This window comes from Watersipora subatra, chromosome 2, assembly GCF_963576615.1.
Source record: "Watersipora subatra chromosome 2, tzWatSuba1.1, whole genome shotgun sequence".
NCBI classification, from domain to species: Eukaryota; Metazoa; Bryozoa; class Gymnolaemata; order Cheilostomatida; family Watersiporidae; genus Watersipora; species Watersipora subatra.
In genome coordinates, this window is record NC_088709.1 from 6,164,152 (window position 1) to 6,185,064 (window position 20,913).

General features: G+C 34.9%; 1 protein-coding gene across 1 annotated transcript; it reads left to right on the forward strand.

The window, feature by feature from the left end:
- Positions 1-430: 430 nt before the first annotated feature.
- LOC137388666 (short-chain collagen C4-like) lies at positions 431-16,864 on the forward strand. Its single transcript, XM_068075130.1, has 6 exons — positions 431-589; positions 849-927; positions 1,490-1,528; positions 1,647-1,838; positions 4,780-5,067; positions 16,473-16,864. The coding sequence occupies exons 1-6, from the start codon at positions 536-538 to the stop codon at positions 16,673-16,675; spliced, it is 855 nt and encodes a 284-aa protein (XP_067931231.1). The 5' UTR covers positions 431-535; the 3' UTR covers positions 16,676-16,864.
- Positions 16,865-20,913: the final 4,049 nt, after the last annotated feature.

Sequence of the window (20,913 nt, forward strand, 5' to 3'; positions counted from 1 at the left end):
AAACACTCCTTTGGTTGACAGTACATTGAAGGAATCAATCAGTGTTTTAAATTCAGCATAGCGTCTAAATGTTTTACAGAGATGTATCAAGGACTTTAACAATTGTATCTTTAGCCAAGTTATGTTTTAGGTTGACAGTTGAAACGAGAAGAAAAAGTAGGACTATGTGAAATTTAGAATTGAAAGGTAACTGATATCTACATGTAGATTAAGGAATCAGATCATACAAACTCTGATATCATTTTATCTAAGACATGACCATATTGCACATCTTGACTCATACTAAGTGTTTACTAAGCTAGCTAATGGTAGCAGCCAATGGTAAGTGATTAAGATAAACAAGATACATATATAGGAGGCAGTAAAAATGTAGCACTTACATCTTTACATGCTAGTCAGGATGGAGACATTTTTGTGGATCTCTCTACTTGTTACTCTCGTGTGTTGTTCTGGCAGCACTCTGGTAGGAGATACTCAGTCAGCGCTTGAAAATGTGATTTTAAAACTGGAGGAAGGTGAAAAAAAGTTTACAGTAATGGAGAAACAAATAGAGGAGTTGAATAAAGCTGTAGTCAGACTATCAGAGCTGGTAAGTGTATCTGGAGTATGGTAAAGTGAAATCTCTTTTTGTTACTCTCCTGTGCTGTTCTAAAAATTCAGAAAGTGATAAAATGCGCTACCTGAAAATGGCAATGTACTATTATTTATTTTGATATTTGGATTATATTGAAGGTCAAACAAAGTCAGTTATGAACACCTGATAGAGTTTATCATGCTGGTTTTACTAATAGACAATTTGAAGTTTACCAAGTGTTGAATCACATAAAATCTAAAGTTCTCTTTCACAGTTGATGAAACAGAACATGGAAAAGGAAGGAAAAGACCACCAAGTTAGCAAACGGGAAGTGATAAGCAGCTTGCCCTTTGGTAAGTCTAGCAGTTTTCGGGCGTCTGCATGTACAACAATGTTTACTTTTTAATTACGCTATATAAAGAGTAAATAATGGTTGTCTGGGTGGTTTAACAGGTTTCAAGTATATAGAATTTCAGCATTCAATACTAATAACTATTATATAGAAAATACGAGAAACGTACGCAAAGTGGTCGGCATGTATATATAAAGTTTGTAAGGTGTTTAACAGCTCAGTGTGTGTATGAAGTGTGCAGTAAGTGTATATTGAATTTGTGTTCAGTGTGTAGTCAGTGTATCCTGAGTGCGTATCAAGTGTCTAGGGAGTGTATCCGGCAAGTATATAGTATGTAGTAACCGTATACTGAGTGTGTAGTAGTCTGTAGTAAATATTGAACAACTGTCTAGTACATGTAGTTTCAGCATATGGTAAAGGGTAAAATAGGCTTATGGGATGCATCTGTGACTTACTATGAGTGTTCAACAGGTCTGAAGTAAGTGTATATTGTGGCATTGTTTACCATCACGCTTGGTCTTATTAAAATTCTTCCAATATTATTCACACTCCATTTGTTGCAGGTGACCTCTCAAGGTTCAAAGGAGCTGATGGCAAGGATGGTCAGTTATTTCTTTGTTTTACCCAGCGAGTCTGACCTGTTCATACGATATTATTTTGAATTGCATTCAGAGTTGGATGTTGGAGACACACATTATGGGTTTTACTTTTCTATCATAGGGCAGAATGGATTACCGGGCATAGATGGCGCTGACGGATTACCAGGATTATCTGGGCCACCTGGACCTGCTGGACCTCGTGGACCAATGGGTCCTCCTGGAGTTGCTGCACCACCTCAAACAATAGGAGGTGCTGTATACACCAGATGGGGAAGAACATTTTGTGGAAATGATTCTCAATTGCTGTATGCAGGTAAAATACAGATACAATCTGCAAATATTTATAAGTATAAATATTTGTATATTTATATTTTTGTATTTATGTTTAGTGTTGTTATTAGTTCTTAAGATACCAATTCCTTTTCATAGAATGTTTTTGAAAACAGTAGCCAAAGAAATAAATTTTTAAAATGTTTGCAAATGCGTGTGGACAAAGTGCTAAACCTTGAACTAAAGATTGAGCTGTTTAAAGCAATAGGACGAACGTCTCTAAAATATCCTAAATTTTTTTTAAATATATTTTGGTGTATCAGTAAATAAATAGGTGTGAACAGATTTACAAATAAGGGAAATGTTCCCAACGTTGTTGGTTCATTTTGGATTTAGCGCAGCTCGGGGAGTTGAGTATTTGCTGAAGCTGTACTCGTATGCCTGTAGTTTAGATAAGTTTGGGTTGTCATCCCTTGTTGCTTAGCGAAAGAGACACCAATAATCATTTGTCTCCAAGAAGACCAGGACTTGCAGCATGATTATTAAGCCTAGGCAGAACTGATAGCCATGCACGCAGTCTTAATGGCTGATAAGTTTATAACAGTATGGACCTGCAGTAACCTTGATTATGTGATAACATACATGTATTTAATGGTGTCATGTTTACTCAGCAAGTTGACTGCCTATTTCGGATTGCTACAAAGTTCATGACTGTTTTAATAAGGGCATGTCTTCCAGCCACCCTTTCCTCTTTTAGTTTACAAAGGTTTTCCAGTTCTCATGCTAAATTGTAAGAGCTTACATAATGTACGCATTTGTTCTCTTTAATTATATGTGGTATTCTATTTAAGTGTTGAAAAGCTGAATTGAGCCAATATTATTTCAATTAAAATTTAGAATTTCAGTGATAAACTTCAAAGCTGAATTCAGGAAATAATCAGCAATGAACTTGTTTATAATAAGAAGTCGTAGATGGACATGCATTTAGCATCGTCAACTATTGAACAATTATAAGATAATAGAGCATTAGTGTTTATCTATTATTTATATGAGCTAAGGCTATATATTCTAAGGCTATATATTCTCAGACTATATATTGTAAGGCTAAATATTCTAAGGCTATATATTCTAAGGCTATATATTCTAAGGCTATGCATTTTAAGGCTATATATTCTAAAATTATATATTCTAAGGTTATTTATTGTAAGGCTATATATTCTAAGGCTATACTGTATATTCTAAGGCTACATATTCTAAAGCTATATATTCTAAGGCTATATATTCTAAGGTTATGTATTTTAAGGCTATATATTCTAAAATTATATATTCTAAGGCTATATATTCTAAGGCTATATATTCTAAGGCTATATATTCTAAGGCTATATATTCTAAGGCTATATATTCTAAGGATATATATTCTAAGGCTAAATATTCTAAGGCTATATATTCTAAGGCTATATATTCTAAGGCTATGCATTTTAAGGCTATATATTCTAAAATTATATATTCTAAGGTTATTTATTGTAAGGCTATATATTCTAAGGCTATACTGTATATTCTAAGGCTACATATTCTAAAGCTATATATTCTAAGGCTATATATTCTAAGGTTATGTATTTTAAGGCTATATATTCTAAAATTATATATTCTAAGGCTATATATTCTAAGGCTATATATTCTAAGGCTATATATTCTAAGGCTATATATTCTAAGGCTATATATTCTAAGGCTATATATTTTAAGGCTATATATTCTAAGGCTATGTATTTTAAGGCTATATATTCTAAGGCTATATATTATAAGGCTATATATTCTAAGGCTATATATTCTAAGGCTAAATATTCTAAGGCTACATATTCTGAGGCTATATATTCTAAGGCTATATATTGTAAGGCTATATATTCTAAGGCTATATATTCTAAGGCTAAATATTCTAAGGCTATATATTCTAAGGCTATATATTCTAAGGCTATATATTCTAAGGCTATATATTCTAAGGCTAAATATTCTAAGGCTATATATTCTAAGGCTATATATTCTAAGGCTATATATTCTGAGGCTATATATTCTAAGGCTACATATTCTAAGGCTATATATTCTAAGGCTATATATTCTGAGGCTATATATTCTAAGGCTATATATTCTAAGGCTATATATTATAAGGCTATATATTCCAAGGCTATATATTCTAAGGCTATATATTCTAAGGCTATATATTCTAAGGCTATATATTCTAAGGCTATATATTCTAAGGCTATGTATTTTAAGGCTATATATTCTAAAATTATATATTCTAAGGCTATATATTCTAAGGCTATATATTCTAAGGCTATATATTCTAAGGCTATATATTCTAAGGCTATATATTCTAAGGCTATATATTCTAAGGCTATATATTCTAAGGCTATGTATTTTAAGGCTATATATTCTAAGGCTATATATTATAAGGCTATATACTCTAAGGCTATATATTCTAAGGCTAAATATTCTAAGGCTACATATTCTGAGGCTATATATTCTAAGGCTATATATTGTAAGGCTATATATTCTAAGGCTATATATTCTAAGGCTAAATATTCTAAGGCTATATATTCTAAAGCTATATATTCTAAAGCTATATATTCTAAGGCTATATATTCTAAGGCTATATATTCTAAGGCTATATATTCTAAGGCTATATATTCTAAGGCTATATATTCTGAGGCTATATATTCTAAGGCTATATGTTCTAAGGCTATATATTCTAAGACTATATATTCTAAGGCTATATATTCTAAGACTACATATTCTAAGGCTATATATTCTAAGGCTATATTTTCTGAAGCTATGTGTTCTAAGGCTATATATTCTAAGGCTATATATTCTAAGGCTATATATTCTAAGGCTATATATTCTAAGGCTATATATTCTAAGGCCATATATTCTAAAGCTATATATTTTAAGGCTATATATTCTAAGGTGGGTTCTAAAATTCTACCTTGTAGGAGTTTCAAGCAGCTCCCAATGGTCTCAGTCAGGTGGTGGAGTCAACTACCAGTGTCTACCACAACAACCTGAGTTTAACAAAGGCATCACACCCTTTTCTGACGGCACATGGGTCGGTTCATTCCTGTCAGGCGTTGAATATCAGACATACACTTATGGAGTGTTCCCTAATTCAGTGGTTAACCAAGACGCACCTTGTGCCAGATGCTATACTACAGGGAGACCCAGTGTAATGGTGGTGCCAGGCAAACGAAACTGCTACAAGGGATGGACAAAAGAATATGAAGGTTTGTTAACCATCAACACCAAATATACTTTGTTTTCTTTGCTCTCTACGCACAGTAAATTATTGTTTTACCAAGCAGTGATATGCAGCGTATTTCCCTGCAGTGTCACAATTCCACCATAGAACTCAAGCACTGCAAACTAGTCTACAGGAAGTCAGCGTAATATTTCCTTTTTGATAATCTTCTGAGAGTAATTGCATGTGAATGTAGTATTCTACTGCAGTGTTTAAAATCTACAGCTATGGAGACAAGCTTTTCATTTTGAGGAGTCAAAAATGCAACACTTGGCTATTTCTGGTATACATTTTACTTTAAAGTAAGGGAGGGTAGTCTACCGTTTCTAGTACTTAACGGTGAACTTGTGCAACATTTTAGTAGATTTTATCAGAGAGTATCGGTATGTTTTAATCATTTGCAATCGTTTTGATGTTTGAGAAGATCTGACTGCCAGGATGTTTCAAGATTAAAATCAACAAAGCTTAGTCTCCTTTAAAGGTTTTCTTGCAACAAAATTCACATCACAGTTATTTGGTATCAAAAGGTTCACCATGTCTTAGTCTGCTGTGTTGTAGGTGCAAAATATGTGGAAATGTGATTACAAGCTTTTAACAGCTCAAAAATGAACAGTTAATCGCTGAAATCACGAAAACGCCGTAGTTTGGAATCTTTTTATTTTGATGACGTACTCAAGCTTTGTGGTTATTGTTTTGACACGTGATGTTATCACGTGAATATAAAGGCCAATAAAAGGCTCAATATGAAATGTCTCGTAGCACTAGTTTATGACAAACACTTCGGGTTATACCGGAAAGCCCGTATCAAATATAGATGCTCGCTACTTTACAGTTTTGTTTCAGCCTGGTCTAATCATGTAGTCGTAATCTGATCATTTGATCCAGACTTCCTCCCCAGTAGCGCGAACAATTTTTGCAGCATTTTTCGACAATCGCAGGTGACCAACAGGCTCCTCCTGTTTATCAGAGGATGATATGCACTCTTTTGAGCTAAGGTTAAAAAATTAAATGAATTTTCACTGTAGGTTTTGCGATATCAGCGCTCAAAGTGACAGTATTGCAATGAGGATGAAATAGACGCGTAAGAATAATCGACATAGTTTTATTGAATGCGTGAAGTATATTTATGAAAATATTTCAACGCATGAGGTTGCATAAAAGTGTAAACAGAAGCCATCTCGTTCAACTACATCCCATTTGAGCCGTTTTGGAAAGGGATTCCAATCTACGGCGTTTCCGTGATGGCCGTGATTAACTGTTTGTTTTTGAGCTTTCAAGAGCTTGTAATCACATTTCCACATATTTTGCACCTACAACACAGCAGGGTAAGACATGGTGAATCTTTTGATACCAAATAACTGTAATGCGAATTTTGTTGCAAGTCAACCTTTAAAACACGCAGAAATAAAGAAATGTCCAGATTTCTCCAAAAGTGATGTCAGTAGCCATGCATATTGTTTATAAGTCTTAAATATATGGTTTCATAGACACCGGGTCCTCATATGTTTGCACAGCATTTAGAGGGAAAAGTTAGACAATTTTTAGCCAACCCATCTTTAAATTATTTTAAACCTTTTGGAATGTACATTTCAACATCTTCAACTATATTTGAAACATAGTTGAAGCTATATTAGAAGTTTTATTTTAACAATCAAAAGCAAATACAAAATAAAATACATTGTATATGTCAATATTTCAATATGTCAATATAAGTCAATATGTCAATATGTCAATATGTCAATATGTCAATATGTCAATATGTCAATATGTCAATATGTCAATATGTCAATATGTCAATATGTCAATATGTCAATATGTCAATATGTCAATATGTCAATATGTCAATATGTCAATATGTCAATATGTCAATATGTCAATATAAGTCAATATGTCAATATGTCAATATGTCAATATAAGTCAATATGTCAATATTTCAATATGTCAATATAAGTCAATATGTCAATATGTCAATATGTCAATATGTCAATATGTCAATATGTCAATATGTCAATATGTCAATATGTCAATATATGTCAATATGTCAATATGTCAATATAAGTCAATATGTCAATATGTCAATATGTCAATATAAGTCAATATGTCAATATGTCAATATGTCAATATAAGTCAATATGTCAATATGTCAATATGTCAATATGTCAATATGTCAATATGTCAATATGTCAATATGTCAATATGTCAATATGTCAATATGTCAATATGTCAATATGTCAATATGTCAATATATGTCAATATGTCAATACGTCAATACGTCAATATATGTCAATATGTCAATATGTCAATATTTCAATATGTCAATATAAGTCAATATGTCAATATGTCAATAGAAGTCAATATGTCAATTTGTCAATATGTCAATATGTCAATATAAGTCAATATGTCAATATGTCAATATAAGTCAATAAAAGTCAATATGTCAATAGAGACGCGTAACTCTGCAGCTTGAACTTAACAGCTAGTGTCATAACACGAGGGAAAAACAGAAAACACAACTACAAGCAACACAACAACCGTTTTTTAAACACATTTTTCTTCTAAGTGTTTTAACTGCAATCAAGTTTTGTTGATTTTATTTTTGAAACATTCTGGAAATCAGATCCCCTCAAACATCAAAAACAATCGCAAATGATAAAAATATGTCAACATTTTTTGATGAAGTTTATAAATTTTTGTTCAAGTTCATCATGAATAGGTTTTTGCAAAGACTACTACTTTTACAGTCAGCAGCTGATTTGACCTGCTGACCTCCGCTGTTTTTCTCCAACAAATTTGTAGTTTCCATTTTGGAGTTGCCAAATGTGGTTTGTAAATGTGCTTTAGTGTGGGATGTATTGTAGTACGACCCTAACTGCACTATAACCACAGCAGGTTCAGTGATAGTAAGTCTCACACTCTATTTACCAGACACAACACAAATCTTCAAAATATTGACTATTTACCTGGATAGTATAGATTAAACACAGTGACCATACCAGTAGATACGCATCTTATAATGCGCATCTCACAGCCTCCGGCTGTAGTAGTTAATCTTACTGCTGTTACTGTTAATATGCATGGATAGATTTTCCATAGTATTACGCCTTCCAACATTCTCCATATATATATATATATATATATATATATATATATATATATATATATATACATGTAATAGCTGTACTACCCGGCATTGCCTGGGTAATAAAAAAGCCTTTGCACAGAACATTTATTTGTATTTATCATATATAACAACATTTACCATTCTAACTTTCAAACTACATACCATGAGAAAAGTGTTTTGTGTAGTTGAAATAATTTTAGAAAAAATAAAAACAACTGTAAAGGTTTTCAAACTCTGTCAAACAACTGTAACTTTCAAATTTCATATCATGAGAAAAAAATTTTGTTTTGGTGAAATAAATTTTAAAAAGTAAAACAATTATTAAAGGGTTTAGATGTAAATGTAAAATAATCAGCAAGTAATAGCAAAATTAAGTCAGTTTTGCTACAATTACAATAAAAGATGATACAGTAATGATAAAATTAATACGAACTGAGAAAAAATAAAATTCCTACATATGTTGAATTAATAATAATAATTCTTGCATGGAAATGTGTGGGTATAAAAAAGTTACTGTTCCACCAGAGGCTATCCATCAAAACTTTGAATACGACGATACTACAAAATATGGCAGAATATGGTAGTATTTTGTAGTTGAAACTTTAGTAGAACAATGTCTGCCAAAAATGGTTGAATAAAAAATTAATATTAATAATAAAGATTGGAAACTAACCAAGTAATAATAACAGTGATCGAAATATGAATAATGTTTAAACTTCAAACACGATACTCAAATTGTGCTTAAAAGAATGCAAGTTGAAATAAGAACGGCGATGAAACAAATTTTAAAAACTTACATTATAAACTTCAAAAGTTATCAGAAGTTTATAAATGTAATAAAATAATGTAAATCTATATATCTATATATATAGTTCTCAAAGTAGGTAAATGTATGTAAATATAAGAGAGTGAGGAATAACTGATACTTGTAATCTTACATGATAAATCTTACAGTAATCTTACGAATGTTTGTTGTAAAATGTGAAATTAATTACGAAGTACTATTTGGTTAAGTTTAGAAAAAAAGATGTGTGAGCTAATACACCTAGCTGTACAATCCAGGTTGCCCGGGTGATGAAAAATTTTGTGGACAGAAAATTGATTTGTATTTAACATATAACAACATTTGCCATTCTAACTAAAAACAACTGTAAAGGTTTTCAAACTTTGTCAAACAACTTTTAAACTTCATATCATGAGGAAAATGTTTCATGCAGGTCAAATAAATTTTATAAAAACGACTATAAAGGGTTTAGATGTAAAAGTGAAATATTTAGCAAGTAATAGCTAAACTGAGTCTGTTGTGTTATGATTACAATAAGAGATGATTCGGTAATGATATAATTAATACGAACTGAGAAAACAAAATACAAATTCTGAATATGTTGAATTAATAATAACAATTCTTGCATAGAAATGTATGTATAAAAAAGTACTGTTCCACCGGCAGCCATCCATCAAAATTTTAATACGACGATACTGATACGACAATATGTAAATATGAGATATTGTGTCTTTGTCTGATCGAAGGTGAGAGAATCTAAATTTTAGAGGCCTTCCTACTCAAGATAATACAATTTTCCGCGTGAAAAGTACTAACCTTGACAGCGATTTAGCAATTGAACCTTCCGAAAAGCCGGAAATAGAGGTTCACAAAAACACAAAAAATGCATCATGTTTCATAGAGTTAATAAAATTTAATTACCAAATTCTAATATCGAGAGAGTCTATTTTTGATATCATTTTGCCGAAAACAAATTAGCCCTAATACAGCGAGGACAAAAAAAATGGCGTTTCATAAAGCTAAATTATTACGTTGTTTTGGTATGTATGAAGCTATATGATCGTATTTGATTATCTGTACGTCAGTTGCTCTTTCTCCATGAACCGCGCCCAGAATAATCTCGCTCTCGCCGTAGCCTCCGGTCCTCCCCTCTCTCCAGCCGATCTCCTTCCACCGGAAACCTCCCCTTCCTTCTTTTGTCCTTGATATCCTCCGCCCGTGATGTCGTAAATACAGATCGTAATTCCTGTTCGGCGTTACCTTACACCTTCCCCTCAAGATTTATGCAAATCTTTAAAGACGTCGCCACATCATGGGGGGAAAACAAAACTCGAAATTAGTAGAATAACAATGTTAACCACATGAAAGTCAGTGAGTATAGAGACAGACAATATTTACAAAACAAAGAATAACCCATTACAGGTTGAGTTTATCTGGAGGTTTTACAACTCTCCCGACCCGTGTCTGATGGGTCTGTACACTCTGACAATGAGTATTAGCGGGGATGAGTGCTGGCTGAGATTGAAGGCTGAGACCGGTTGATCCCTTACCCTATTTTTAGTGGGAGCCGCAGTCAGTGCCTGCAGAGAACAACCGCTTTTTGAGAGAGGTGACCGCTCAACGGTCCTATTCACTTGAGGAGTCTGTAACTGCAGAGGTGCGGAAGCAGGTGCATCCGGCACAGGTGACTGCCGAGGTCCGGTCTCTGTCGAGTTCTCTCTCCTAAGTAACATGGTTACCTGACTGGTGTTTGCTTCATTTCTAGTGTTCAGTGTAGGATGAGAGCTGTCTTCTCTTGATATACATCTCTCATCAGATGGGGACGACTCAACGGGTTTATCGACCTGCACTAGTTTTCTGTTCCTGCGCAGCATGGCTTCATTGTCAGTCTTCAACGCAACTTTCCTGTCAGAGGACGCCATCACAACAGCTTTCAACGGTTTGGCTGAGGGGTTGTTGAGAACCACCCGAGTTTCGACATGCACTTAGTCCCGTTCAACCGCCCTGTGCCGTTGATTGAAAGTATGAGCCTGCCTACCTCTGTAGTCAGCTTCATAAGCGCAAAACTTCTTGACATCTACTGGATTGTTGACGAGATAGCCCATTGAATTCAACCCTCTTCCCATGAGCAGCTGGGCAGGGGTATAGCCATTCTGCAAAGGACTGTCATTATAGCACATAATAGCTTATTCAATCTCAACATTTTTTGCCACAAGCTTCTTGAATGTTTGCACCACTCTTTCTGAATGACCATTTGCTTGGGGGTTTCTAGGAGAACTGGTTCGATGAATAATGTTCCATTTCTTCATTAGTTGAGCGAAGTTTTCAGAAATGAACTGTGGACCGTTGTCTGTTACAATGATGTGAGGTACCCCTAATGTACATATGACCTTGTTGACAGTTCTGCACATCTCTGCAGCTGTGGCTCAGAGAAACCTTTCAGCAATCATGAACTGGCTATAATAGTCACTAATAACCAAATATTCATCCCTGGCCACCAAATCACACTCTGGGCTCATCTGAGGCAGCGGTTTTCCCCCAGATGCCCACTATGAATGTCCTGCAGGACCCTCTCTCATTCACACAAGGGAATATACAATCTGTTGTAATAAAACAGCAATCCTCCAACAACAGTCAATTCCTCTTTGAACGAATTGTATTTTTTCAGATATTGAGGCAGATCACGGTAGTTTGGCCAACACTCATGAATATACCTCATTAATTGATTAGCTGTGGGGTCTGTTGAGAGGGCAATTTTGATTCAATTCCTGAATGAGTAAAGGCTCCGGCTCTGACACTTTTTCTGTTCCTGCTGGGGCTCTGCTCAAAGCGTCGGCAACTATCAACTTCTCTCCAGGGATGTATGTGCCATCATACGAAAACCGCATCATGCGCAAACGAAATCTCTGAACACGAATGGGGAGTTTGAACAGTTCTTTCTCGGCCATAATCGATACCAGAGGTTAGTGGTCAGTTTCGATTTTGAGGTCGCGGCCAGCTAGATAGTAGTAGAACTTTTTAGCTGCCCAACACATGGCCAGAGCCTCTTTATATATTTGGGCATACCACATTTCTGTGTCCGTAAAGGCTCGCGACGCCAATGCTATAGGCTTAAAGCCATCAGCAGTTTTTTGGAAAATCGCTGCTCCTAAACCATAGGAGGAAGCGTCAGTGGAAAGCTAAGCTGCGACTTCCATATCAAATGGGACTAGCACCGGGAAAGAGGAGATTTTTTGCTTCAGCACCTCAAACTCTTCGGTCATTTCAGCTGTCCGATACCAATCGTTATCTTTTAGCTTGAGGAGAGACCTCATCTTGATAGTGTCATCTGCTAGGGTAGACATAAACTTACCAAGATATTTGACCATACTAAGGAATCTCTTTAAGTCTTTCCTGTTTTTTGGGATAGGAAAATCTTGTACGGCTGATACTTTTCCTGGATCTGCATGTATCCCTGATTCGTCTATTACATGACCCAAAAAAGTGATATGAGTCCGAGAGAACTCACACTTTTCTTCATTTAGAGTAATGCCTGCAGAAGCCAGACGTGATAAGACTTCTTTCACCTTACTGATGTGTTCATCCTCAGTCTCCGTATGGATTAAGATGTCATCCATTTGACACAACACACCTTCAATGCCCTCCAGAGCCTTCTGCATCTCCCTTTGAAATATTTCGGGAGCCGATGAAATGCCAAATGGTAAACGCTTGCAGAAAAACCTACCAAACGGTGTGATAAAAGTAGTCAGTTTTTGCGAACTTTCATCCAACCGAAGCTGCCAGTACCCCGCTGTTTGCATATAATTTCGAGAACACTCGTGAGTTACCCAGACTTGCTATTGTCTCATCAGTGGCTGGAAGTGAGTTGTAAGCCCTTTTTACTGCTTTATTCAGGCGGGTAAAATCTATGCATACTCTGATCTTCCCATCTATCTTGGGCACAACAATATAAGGATCGCACCAGTCTGTGGGCTCATCTATCCTCTGGATAACTCCAATCCTCTCTATCCGGTGGAGCTCTTTTTGTAAAGGCCGGCGCCGGGCTGCAGCTATTTTTCTGTGAGTTGATTGAGCAAAAGGAGTTCTCTCATCTTTCAGCTGAATATGAACTCTGGATCTCATGGTACCTAAGCCTGAGAACAATGACGGAAAAACCTCTTTCCAACCTGTTGAAGAACCTTCCGCGATTACAGACACTTTGAAAATGCCCAGCTGTTTGATGGCCGGTTTGCCTTACAGGAGACTAGCAAGCCCTTCAACAACGTAAACCCTCTCTTTTTGGTGTGTTCCTTTATGAGATAGTTCTACGATAGCCACTCCAGGTACTGTAAGCTTAGTGTTTCCCGCGCCGAACAATTCACGAGTAGTAGGTGTCAGTTTCAACCCAAGAGCATCGCAGACAATAACTTGTATAGCCGAAACTGCAGCACCCGAGTCTACTTTGAATCTCACATTTTTTGAGTTTATCGGTAACTCTACGTACCAGGCATTTTCTGTTTCCGAGATGGTGTCAATTGTGTCAATGTAGTTTATGCGGCTTAGCCATTGGTCACTTCTTAAAAACAAACTGTCTACTCCATCGTCATTCTCCTCCAGTGCAGATACTTGCTGGGCTCCTTTGCACATTTTTGCCCAGTGACCTTTTTTCTTGCATTTGTTGCAGCTTGACTTTTCTGCCGGGCAACGACCACCAAAATGCTTCCACTTTCCACATTTTGAGCATGGCTGGTCCTTTGCATTACTGCTCTTGTTTTCCTCAGTGTCAGTCATTTGTTTAGACGATTAGGGTTTATATCGCTGTACCGAGTCTACCTTCCCAGCATACTCTTCTTTACGGGGACCCAGAGCACCAGACGTAGACGTCATCACAGCTACATGCTCCTGATTTGATACATATTGCTTCGACTTTTGAATGCATAACCTGAGTGTGAGATCAGGCACGTCAATCAGGTACTTGCGAAGCTCGATGTCACGCACTCCCACCACTATTTTATCCCTTACCAAGTCATCTCGCATATCGCCATAGTCGCAATTCTCACTCTGGACTTGGAGTTTAACTATAAACTGGTGAAGAGATTGGCCAGGTTGCTGAGTCATCTTATTAAACACAGAGCGCTCAAAAATAAAATTTTTGCTAGGCTCAAAATATGCATCAAAAAATTTGATGCAGTTGGCCAGGGTTTTCTTTTTGTCGTCGTCAGATGGCACGAAGGTGAACTGATTGTATACTGGTACCGAGTCACTACCCATAGCCATAAGCATGTGACCGATCTGTTCATCTACAGTGAGCTCTCTTAGTTTCTTCACAATCACATATATATTAATTAAACTGCTCTTTAAAAACTTTCCAAGCGGTAGCCAGGTTGCCTGAGGAAAAATCCAAAGGCTTTACAAACTTTTCAGGCTTGGTTTCACCACTAGCAGACATACTTTATACTGTTTTACTGGCAGCACACCACAATCAAGAAAATATGATGGATCGTGATTAACAGGGAACAAATTAGATAACACCAAAATATGAAAGTGACAGTATAATTCACTATATTGTCTTTAAGAGTCAGGGTAGCAAAATTTTGCTCCACACAAAGTACGCCTACTCCTGCGATATCTCAGCAAATATCCGATCCTTTTGCCTCAACACAACAGCTTCCGAAGAATCTGTGCCTTGTCGAGCTCGCCGTTGTAAAATACTGTTACACAAACAGCAACGTCTTACACGATTACGCCTGTAGGTTCGATATATTCTGACACCATATGAAGCTATATGATCTTACTTGATTATCCGTACGTCAGTTGCTCCTCCTCCGTGAACCTCGCCCAGAATAATCCCACTCTCGTCGTTGCCTCCAGTCCTCCCCTCTCTCCAGCCGATTTCCTTCCATCGGAAACCTCTCCTTCCTTTTGTTCTCTTTGATCTCCTCCGCCCGTGATGTCGTAAATACAGATCGTAATTTCTGCTCGGTATTACCTTACAGTAAAAAAATGGAAAACGATGTATACGTTATGTATAAATAAGGACCAATTGTTTGAGCTTCTGTGGTCTCGTGGTTAAAGCGTTGAATTATCAATCTGCGTTCGCAATCTTCGTGAGTTGAAGTCCAGCATAATGTAGTATTTTAAATCAAAAATTTTAATAGCTATAGCTGGACTTGTTAGCAGGCCTGTTTAAAACCTTTTTTAACTTATATGTGCATGTAATTCGACAAAAAAGCCTGAAAGATGCTATTTTTGTAATGAAATGAATTTTTATAAGCAGGTTAAGGGAAATTGTCTGACCTTATGTTTAAAGGGATTACAACTTCAACTTTGCTACTGGTTTCAAAGAGGAAGTATTACTGTTTTACAAACAAGATTCGGTGAACTGAGAAAATTGGTCATCGTGTCTCTTTCAGGCATTGTGAAAATATTTACGGCAAATAGCATTTCGGTGTCTGTTATTTTGGGGTACGTAATTTGAACTCGGGGGAAGATTTTGTTGAATTCGTAACACATAAGACTTGTATGGTGAAGTGAAAAAATCATCAGGCTCAATTTTGTAAGGTGAAAAAATCATATACCAGGGTAATCGTATCCTGAGACAGCAATGTAGTTATTGTATACTGTGCAGCTTTTATACATTATACAGTCATATACACATTATAGTCAGTTATACATTATACAGTCATATATACATTATAGTCAGTTATACATTATACAGTCATATATACATTATAGTCAGTTATACATTATACAGTCATATATACATTAAAGTCAGTTATATATTATACAGTCATATATACGTTATAGTCAGTTATACATTATACAGTCATATATACATTATAGTCAGTTATACATTATGCAGTCATATATACATTAAAGTCAGTTATACATTATACAGTCATATATACATTATAGTCAGTTATACATTATACAGTCATATATACATTATAGTCAGTTATACATTATACAGTCATATATACATTAAAGTCAGTTATATATCATACAGTCATATATACGTTATAGTCAGTTATACATTATACAGTCATATATACATTATAGTCAGTTATACATTATACAGTCATAAAAACGAAATGACTAAGGCGACAAAAAGCTAAATGTTCCTCTGTATGTATGCATGTCAACCTTAATGTCTGTCTACCCCTTACATGTTCCTCTGTACGTATGCATGTCAACCTTAATGTCAGTCTATTCTCTACCTGTTCCTCTGTATGTATGCCTATCAACCTTAATGTCTGTCTACCCTCCACCTGTTCCTCTGTATGTATGCATGTCAACCTTAATGTCTGTCTACCCTCCACCTGCTCTTCTATCTGTATGTATGTCAACCTAGATGTTTGTCTGCCCTCCACCTTTTTCATCTGCATATCTTTTTCCACATCTATCGCTGAATGTCTGTCTGAAAATGTGTCTGAAAATCTCTCAGCAACCTATGAATCAGGTCGGGATCACCACTGGTTTACTGGTAGCCATGATTTTGTTATTTTAGGATATCTGATGTCAGAGAGAACTGAGCACCCTCATTCATCCACATTTGAGTGTGTCGATGGGAACCCAGAGGGAATACTTGGGCAAGAGCGAGACACTGACGGCTCATTGTTTTATTTCTCATTTATCAAATGTAGCATGGGTGCATTCTGTCCACCCTATTCAGAGAAAATGCCTCTCACCTGCGTCGTTTGCTCTAAATAAAATAGTGTCAGCAATTTAATAACTTCAAACAAAATCTTTTTAGAAGAATTTTAGTAAATGCTATTAAATAAGTTCAAACTGTTGTATTTTTAGGAACTTTTGGCAATACTAATTGGCAGAATGTCTTGTTGTAGTTTTGCAGTCACCTTTTATTTACAAGAATTAAAGATTAGAGACTGAGTTATCAATTTGTATGACAATATAATTTGCCAATCATAAAAAGGTAAATTGCACTGTTATCAATTGTGAACTAAATTGATTGTTCTTTGTCCAACTAAGCAGATTGGTAATGCAAACTAACTCGAAATTTGAAGGGCTAAACTAAATAAACATTGTTTTATATACATACAGAAATTTACGTATACACATATATACATATATATCTGCATATCTATAAATAATTAGAGTGTTGGAATAGGTTAATGTTACTTATCTTTCTTCAAGATTGATGTTTTTCTCTTGGGTCCTCAGTGACCCCAGAGAAAAACATATATATATATATACATGTATATATATATATATGTATATATATATATATATATATATTTATATATATATATATATCTATATATATATATATATATATGTATATATATATATATATATATATATATATATATATATATATATATATATATGACGCCTATAATCGCAAAGAGATCAACAAAATAGAGACATAATGCTTCACTTGGACACAACAGCCGATATCACTCCTCGCAACAATAACAGCTAATGACATTATTTGGCCCATTTTTTGGCATTTTCATTGCAATCAAGTGTTATCAATTTTAATCTTGAAAAATCTTGGCAAGCAGATCACCTCAAACATCAAAAACGAATGTAAATAATAAAAAATACCAACATTTTCTAATAGAACCTACAAAGAAATAGTGTAAGTTCATCTTTAATGGCTGTGTAGATCTGGGTGGAAATAAACTAAAGAAGAAATATTTGACTTTTAAAATAACAACTAAGTTTAACAGCCCTGGTTAAGAAAGATATGAAGCAGGAAAGGCCTCAACGGCTGTAAACTTTGATCAAATATAATATCAGACTATGGACTATTTTATTCCAACTTTTCTCATATGACTCAACAAAGTGGTCGAATACTTGTGAGAACTTATTTGATTTACTGTATCTTTACAAACCAACTATTACAATTGTAATTTTTAGTTATAATTTTCAAAAGTTGTGTTAAAATTTTTAATAAAAGTTTTTAACACAACTTTATCTTTTTGAGGCAAAAAATATGAAGTCAAAAATATCCAAAAATAATTAAAGCAAATACATCTGTTTGTGCCTGTATTTAAATATTCATATAACTTCTTTGTCATTCTACCAGCATTCATAAGTGAGAATTCATCAATATGTGTATAATTTTTATACCTGTTATTGAAAAATAATTTATAGTTTCTTCCTTCAACTTAATTGGTGCCTGTGATAGCTTTAGGCAATTAAATAGCATAATAGCTCCTAAAGTCAATATATTAATATAGTTAATAATTGCAATATAGAAAAAACTATGTGAATGCCCTACATTGCGTGAGTAGTAAAATAATTATCTACTGATTCTGAGGAACCTAAGCTAGTAACTTAAGCTAGACTAAATCTTCACTATAATAGGAGCCATATCAGAAGCCAGCCTAATCTTTGCTGCACTAGTGGTGATCTTTAACATTTCTAGTAACTAATAAGCTAGTACAAACCAATAGTATTTTTGTAAGCCCTTGAAGCGTGAGTATTTTAATTGATGTAGTAACTATGCGCACTATTATTTTATTTTATGGTAACTACACTGTGTGACCTAGTATGCTAACTACACTGTGTGACCTAGTATGCTAGCTATATCATGAGAAGAATGTTTGGTGAAGTGGAAACAAGTTAGGAGAGAAAATAAGAGCAACTGGAAAGGTTTTCAGACTTTGTCAAACAACTGCAACTTTCAAACTTCATAGCATGAGGAAAACGTTTTTTTTCACGACAACAAAATTAAAAATAAATTAAACAGCTGTAAAGGTTTTCAAACAACTGTAAGTTTAAAATTTCATCACTGTGAAAGAGGTGTTTTATTGAAAGAATGAGAGAGAAAAATGACAATGTAGAGGAGTTTAAATGTAAATATGAACTCATTAGTAAGTAATGGCTAAATATATTCTACATTGTATTTTGCTACGATTAAAATCAAAGATTATTTGATATACAATTATATGATTTCAGTTTGTTTCAGTTTTAGCATGTGAAAATTGGCAAGCGAGAATATCGTGGGCTATAAACGTACATAGAGTGGTATAGAAACCCGTAGTCGTCATCTAATGCATTCACCTCCTGGTAAAAATCTTCATTATTAAAGATAGTACCAAAATACTGTGTTAGCCTTAGTAACTATAGGTACCTTCAATGCCTTTAGTGCAATTTGTGGTTATGGTCTACAAGATATAACATTACAGTGTACTACGTGGAGAGTTCTTACATTTGAGACAGACGTGAAACTTAAACGCTGAATTTAACTTAAATGGATTTCATTTACTAAACCCATGAAGAAAATTTTAGTATATATTTTAGTAAACTTCAAACTTTTAACAGAGATTTTATCATTTTCGTTAGCGAATCGTGTTTATTATAACAGATACAAGATATACCAAACAATGGATATGAATAACTTGTCATGGCGAGTTCAGTGGTATGTATATTTTAACAACGTATATAATAGGTACACTAATCGCCAAATTCCAAGTTCGAGATAAATTACTTTTGATTTCTTTGGCCAAACAAATTTGCCCTGAGGAATAAAAGACAAAGAAGCATCGAGTTGCATATACTCAGGTTTCAAAATATTTCAATATAAGTGCCTGAGTGAGAAGAATTAGCCTTGACCACAGATATAGCAATTGAACCTTATGAAAAATATTTCTCAACAGGGACATCGTAATGCATATCCGCATTGGTAAAATAATCAGCGTGGGCTATAGTTATATCTATAGCCGAAATGACAGACATTCTTTGAGAAATATATATATAAAATGTATATATATGTGTATATAAATCTCAAAGTTTGTATGTGTGTATGTTTTTATATATGTATATGTGTGTGTGCGTGAGTCTGTGTGCGTGTGTATGCGCTTGTATGCGTGCGTGTGTGTGTGCGTGCGTGTGTGTATGCGTGTGTATGGGTGTGTGCGTGTGTGTGTGTATGCGTGTGTATGGGTGTGTGCGTGTGTGTGTGTGTGCGTGCGTGTGTGCGTGCGTGCGTGCGTGCGTGCGTGCGTGCGTGCGTGCGTGCGTGCGTGCGTGCGTGCGTGCGTGCGTGCGTGCGTGCGTGCGTGCGTGCGTGCGTGCGTGTGTGTGTGTGTGTGTGTGTGTGTGTGTGTGTGTGTGTGTGTATGCGTGTATATGTATGTGTGTGTGTATGGGTGCGTGTGTGTGTGTGTGTGTCTGACTATAGCTATTAAAATCTTGAAATTGAATTCTCGCATCCTGCTGAATTTAAACTCATGAAGATTACAACCGCAGGTTTGTAATCCAACTGTTTAACCATGAGTTGACTATTTATAGCTCTTACTATATACAGATGTGTAGGCCTACACCCTTTTTTCTGATTTCACATGCTAATTGACGTATTAATTGAAACTTTATGATTTCTATTAACTCTCTGAAATACGATGCTTTTTCGTGTTTTCGTGAGTTTTTATTTCAATTTTTTTGTAAGGTTCAATTGCTAAATTGGTAGAGGCTAATACGTTTTACGCGGGCGATTGTATTATTTCAAGTAGGAATAGCTTCTACATTCTCTTTCCATTTGGTCAAACAAAGACAGTTGATATCTTTTTTTACATTTGTGCCAGTATCGAGAGATACCAGTATCGTTGTATTCAAAGTTTTGACAGATATCTTCTGCTGAACCAGTAACTTTTTATACACACATTTTTCTATGCACATTTTTTTATTATTAATTCAGCATATTCAGGAATTTTTTTCTCAGTTTGTATTAATTGTATCATTACCCAATCATATTTTATTGAAATCGTAGCAAAACCAACTTAATTTAGCTATTACTAGCTAACTACTTCACATTTACATCTAAACCTTTTTATAGTCTTTTTTTTATTTTTTTGTTTGACCTGCACAAAACACTTTTCCTCATGATATGAAGTTTAAATTTAAATTTTTTTTACTGTTTGTCCTAGTTTATTGCAACTTCGCAAAACATTTTTCTCATAATATGAAGTTTGAAAGTTAGA

Coding starts and splice junctions, on each gene's coding strand:
- LOC137388666 (XM_068075130.1), top strand. CDS start 536: ATGGAGAAACAAATAGAGGAGTTGAATAAAGCTGTAGTCAGACTATCA. Junction 590..848: donor TAGTCAGACTATCAGAGCTG/GTAAGTGTATCT, acceptor TCTCTTTCACAG/TTGATGAAACAGAACATGGA. Junction 1,839..4,779: donor TTCTCAATTGCTGTATGCAG/GTAAAATACAGA, acceptor TCTACCTTGTAG/GAGTTTCAAGCAGCTCCCAA.